This window comes from Poecilia reticulata, linkage group LG8 (genome assembly GCF_000633615.1).
Source record: "Poecilia reticulata strain Guanapo linkage group LG8, Guppy_female_1.0+MT, whole genome shotgun sequence".
In the NCBI taxonomy this organism is placed as follows: domain Eukaryota; kingdom Metazoa; phylum Chordata; class Actinopteri; order Cyprinodontiformes; family Poeciliidae; genus Poecilia; species Poecilia reticulata.
The window spans coordinates 20,530,920-20,535,906 of NC_024338.1; the positions used below are offsets into that span (position 1 = coordinate 20,530,920).

The 4,987-nt window shown below is 41.0% G+C and overlaps 1 protein-coding gene across 1 annotated transcript in view; it reads left to right on the forward strand.

Moving 5' to 3' along the window:
* ift70 (intraflagellar transport 70) overlaps positions 1-4,949 on the forward strand; it is a 14,045-nt gene extending 9,096 nt beyond the window's left edge. The window contains exons 10-17 of the mRNA XM_017306170.1: positions 107-172; positions 239-292; positions 400-465; positions 1,199-1,275; positions 1,861-2,068; positions 3,329-3,400; positions 3,689-3,792; positions 3,918-4,949. Of these exons, the coding sequence (XP_017161659.1) occupies positions 107-172; positions 239-292; positions 400-465; positions 1,199-1,275; positions 1,861-2,068; positions 3,329-3,400; positions 3,689-3,792; positions 3,918-4,098 (828 nt within the window). The 3' untranslated portion in view covers positions 4,099-4,949. The remainder of the gene's footprint in view (positions 1-106; positions 173-238; positions 293-399; positions 466-1,198; positions 1,276-1,860; positions 2,069-3,328; positions 3,401-3,688; positions 3,793-3,917) is intronic.
* Positions 4,950-4,987: the final 38 nt, after the last annotated feature.

Below are 4,987 nucleotides of genomic sequence, written 5' to 3' on the forward strand. Positions count from 1 at the left end.
CCGGGTTTTCTCTGTGATTCTTTGTGTTCATGTTGTGATTTCCCAGCATGGAGACGTTGTGGTTTCATTAATCAGCCTTAACGTCTCGGCTGGATTTCCTTCGCAGTACTTTGACCTGGCGGCCGACGTCCTGGCAGAAAACGCTCACCTCACCTACAAGTTCCTCTCTCCGGTGAGTTTCCCCGTGTTTCTGCCGCGTGTTTTCCACCGATCGCTGACCGACTCTCTTTACTCCCAGTACATGTACGAGTTCCTGGACGCGTTACTGACCTGCCAGACGGCACCAGAGGAGGTACGGCAAACCATTTACTGCATTATTTCAGAGAATATAAACCCCGAAAGCATCTTAACGTTACGGTTTGGTGTTCAGCTTCGTCTTTTCTTCTGATTCTCTTTCAGGCCTTTAGAAAGTTTGAAGAGATGAACAGCAAATTAACAGAGCAACTTCGCAAGCTGGCAAAGCAGGTTGATTTTTCCTCTGGTTCTTTCTAAATCCTGCAACAGAGTGTAAAAGCCAAGAAAAGAAAAAGATCATGAGAATAACCTCATAATAATGCTAGAAAAAAAGTTGTTATAATAAAAGATTAAAGTCATAATGCCAGAATAAAGTTGTCCAATGAGAATTAAGTTAAAATTATACCAGAATAAAGTCATAATATTACAATAAAACAGTCGTAATAATTCAAGATTAAAGTCATAACATAACATAAAGTTGTTAAAATATGAGAAAAAAGTCGTAACAATACCAGAATAGTTATTATTTTATAAGAATAAAGTCGTACGATTACAGACTATAAGGCTGAGGCAGCAGTGAAGTCAGAAATACTGCCCCCTGCAGGTGGCACCTAGCATCACTGAAACCTGATTGTTTGATCATTTTTGTTGAAGATTTTTAAAAATAACCCTCACAATTATGCATTAGCATGGAAAAATGTGCGTTTCTGTTAATTTTACATTAATTTCCACAATTGAGGATTAAAAAAACTGACTGATTTTGAAGCAGCTTTTATTGTAGATGCAGCCGAAGATCTTTGGTGGGTTTTCTGCACGTCTCCAGACTGAGACTCAAACTCAGTCTGATCGAGTGGAGAACTTCTGTGATCCAATATTATCAATCAGACGTTAAAAAGAGATTTTTTTAAAGAAAGCAACAAAATAAAATTAGAAAAGAGTTTAATTCAGTTTGGTCCTCGCTCAGGTTCAGGACACCAGGCACACCAGAGACGACGAGGTCCAGAGCAAAACGCTGCAGGACTACGACCTGCTGCAGGAGAAGTGAGCACACACACACACACGCACACACACACACACACACACACACACACACACCACTGCACCAGGTACACTGCAAAAACACAAAATATTACCAAGTAATTTTGGTCCAGTTTTAGTGCAAATATCTTAGTTCATTTGAAGTCAGACAAAACTGAAATACAAGTAACTTTTCTGTAAGATATAGGAGCTTGTTTTAAGTTAGTGATTCCTTGATATTTCCGTTAGCAGATTATTTCACTTAGAACGAAACATTTTTCCATGTTATAAGTGAAATAATCTGCCAATACAGAACAACTAACGTTTTCATCAACATTAAAGAACTTTTGAATTAAATCAAGCTTGGATATCTTGCTGAAAAGTTACTAATAAGTTAGTTTAGTCTTATTTCAAGTGTCCTGAGATATTTGCACTAGAAACTGGAGCAAAACTACCTGGAAATATTTTGTTTTTGCAGTGTAATAACAATAATCACACATTTCTAACATCAACACAGCGTCTCATGTTTAACTGATGAAAATCAGTGAATCTGTTTGTTTTCTGCTGTTTTCAGTGAAAGGTTGTGAATTATCTTGGTTGTACTCTCAGGTACGTCGTGGTTCTGATGGCGCAGGCGAAGATCTACTGGAACCGCGAGAACTTCCAGATGGTGGAGAAGATTTTCCGAAAGTCGGTGGAGTTCTGCAACGACGACGACACCTGGAAGCTGAACGTGGCTCACGTCCTCTTCATGCAGAACAAGTACAAGGAGGCCATCAGCTTCTACGAGCCCATCGTCAAGACGCTCTACGACTCCGTGAGTTACCATGGCAACGGCTGGTAGGAGGGGGGGCCGGTAGCGCTGGGGGGCGATGACGGCCTGCCTTTCTGTCCAGGTGGAGCACTGCAGCATTCAGGAGTGTCCCTGCAAATGCAAACCTCCGGTAAAATCCAAATCACTGCTCTGCAGCGTTTCCTCCTCTCAGCGTGACGTCTTTGGTTCCTGTGGGTTCTTCTGCTTCTGGGGTCCAGTTTCACTTCCGCTGCACCAGGAGAAAACTAATTTGACACAAATTCAGATTTTTTTATCTGATTTTAAGCCGTTTACCTTCCAGTCATGGGCTGCACAGTGGCGCAGTTGGTAGAGCTGTTGCCTAGCAGCAAGAAGGTTCTGGGTTCGATTCCCGGCCCCGGTCTTTCTGCATGGAGTCTCCATGGAGTCTCCATGTTCTCCATCATGTTCTCCCTGTGCATGGTGGGTTTTCTCCAGGTACTCCGGTTTCCTCCCACACAACAAAAACATGACTGTCAGGTTAATTGGCCTCTCCAAATTGCCCCTAGGTGTGAGTGTGTGTGTGCATGCTTGTGTGTCTCTGTGTTGCCCTGCGACAGACTGGCGACCTGTCCAGGTGACCCCGCCTCTCGCCCGGAACGTTAGCTGGAGAGGAACCAGCAACCCTCCTGACCCCACTGAGGGACAAGGGTGTTAGAAAATGGATGGATTTATCTTCCAGTCGTGTTCAGGCATGCAGGTCCAGAGGGTTTGGAAAGTTACACAATCAGAAATTAACAGCAATAATTTGGGTTGTTTATCCTCCAATAACAGGAAAAAATTAGACTTTTCAAAAGTTATAAATGTCCCATTTTAAACTAACTAGTTAGTTAGAAAACAAAATATTTAGCTTGGAGTCAGATAATTATTTCATCCACTAAAAGTTTAGTGGGTGAAATAAGTTCTTACTAAATATTTACTTAATAAGTATTTAGTAAATACTTATTTACTAGTGTAAATAAGTATTTAATTTAGTAAATATTTAGCTCCAAACAAAATACTTGGTTAGCTAGCTAATTATTTGTCTAGCTAAATAATTAGCTAGCTAGCTAAATTTTTTGGATAGTTAACTAAATATTTAGCTCCAAAGTAAATATTTAGGTAACTAGCTGAGTCCTTTAACAGTTTTCCTGCATTTTGTTGGTTCCAAACAAACTGCCGCTGATTAATTTTGTGTGTGTGCGTGTGTGTGTGTGTGTGTGTGTGTGTGTGCGTGTGTGCGTGTGTGTGTGTGCACTGCTGTAGATCCTGGACGTGAGCGCCGTGGTTCTGGCCAACCTGTGTGTCTCCTACATCATGACCAGCCAGAACGAAGAGGTGACAATCTTCTCCTTCATATTTATAGTTTTCTCAGGTTAAAGGTCACCAGGATTAAAGATGTTCTCTGTGTAAAGGACAGCGCTCTGCCAGCAGCAGGCTCTGCTCTGTCTGCTTGTTTCTCCAGATAAAAATACGTTTACACAAGCAGCCAATCACAGTGAATTGCTGACAGCTGAACGTCAATAATAATTAATAATCATTAATCAATGGTGCAGTAAAATGAAGCCATGACATTAAAGTTTTTCTTGATCGGCTCAGTTTTTCCATTTTATCGTTGTTTTCCAGGCTGAAGAGCTGATGAGGAAGATTGAGAAAGAGGAGGAGCAGATCTCCTACGATGATCCAGACAAAAAGGTTTTCCACCTCTGCATCGTCAACTTGGTCATCGGGTCAGTGTGGCTGGACTTTATGACGTAGCAGGAGTAATGTTATGAGTTATTAGAGATCATTTAAAAGATTAGACTGCTGGTCATTTCTGCTGAATTTTAAACTCGTTTTCTGAACCGTTTTTCAGGACGTTGTACTGCGCCAAAGGGAACTACGACTTCGGCATCTCCCGAGTCATAAAGAGCCTGGAGCCGTATAACAAGAAGGTTCGTCATTTTATTCTGTCGTTTCCTGATGAACTCAGCCAGCAGGGGGCGGTAGCGCCAAGATTTCCAACATTAAACCTGCATCAAAGAAGAACATCCTGAGCACGGCTAACGCAGTGCTGGGTTCTCCCAACATTTACACAGTTGGCTGGTTTCTCCTCATCATCAACGTTTGCAGCTCAAAGGAAACAAAATCAGGACAAATAAGGTTAATGTGGAGAAACTCAAAATGTGCTTCACTGGCGCTTCCACAGAAAAGTGGGACTGATCATGTGCAAAGTGGACAGAAATGCAAACTTTATCCGCTGTTTCTAACGGTAACAGAAATTTTCTTCCAACACGCGACAGAAACCTCAAATCAGAAATTACTATTTGCTTAAAATTTGCTTTTTCTTCACTTTTTTCAGATATTTTTCTTTGTTGATGACAATCATGTTTTCTGAAGGAAATATTGAAATTAGATGCAAATGATTCACTGAACAATTAATGTAGCAAATAATGGGCATAATTTTTGCCTTAAATATTTATTATTATATATTTTTTCAGCTTTGGTTCTGAATATTCAGATTCACAAGCAAAGAAATTATAAAAAATCTGTCAACTTCTGAAATATTTTCCAATGTAACTGTGTGTTTAGAGGCTGGTCAGATTCCTGCTCTGCCTCTAAATACAATACAAACTTCTGCAGGTTGGTTGTTTTCCAGCTTAAGTGAGCGGCTCTGCAGGACTCAGCGGTTCTGGTTGGGATCTTTGATCCGGTCCAGACTCTGTCTGCAGCTGAGTCCGCTAAGCTGCAGCTGGAAACACAACAATCAACTCAGGAATGTGAAGTCAAGCAGGAAAACTGGCTTCACTTCAGACAGAGGCTTGTTTTTAAAGAGCTTAATTACAAAATGTTTGTAACAATGACTTAATTTCTCGTTGTGTGTGCATGTGTGTGTGTGTGTGTGTGTGTGTGTGTGTGTGTGTGTGTGTGTGTGTGTGTGTGTGT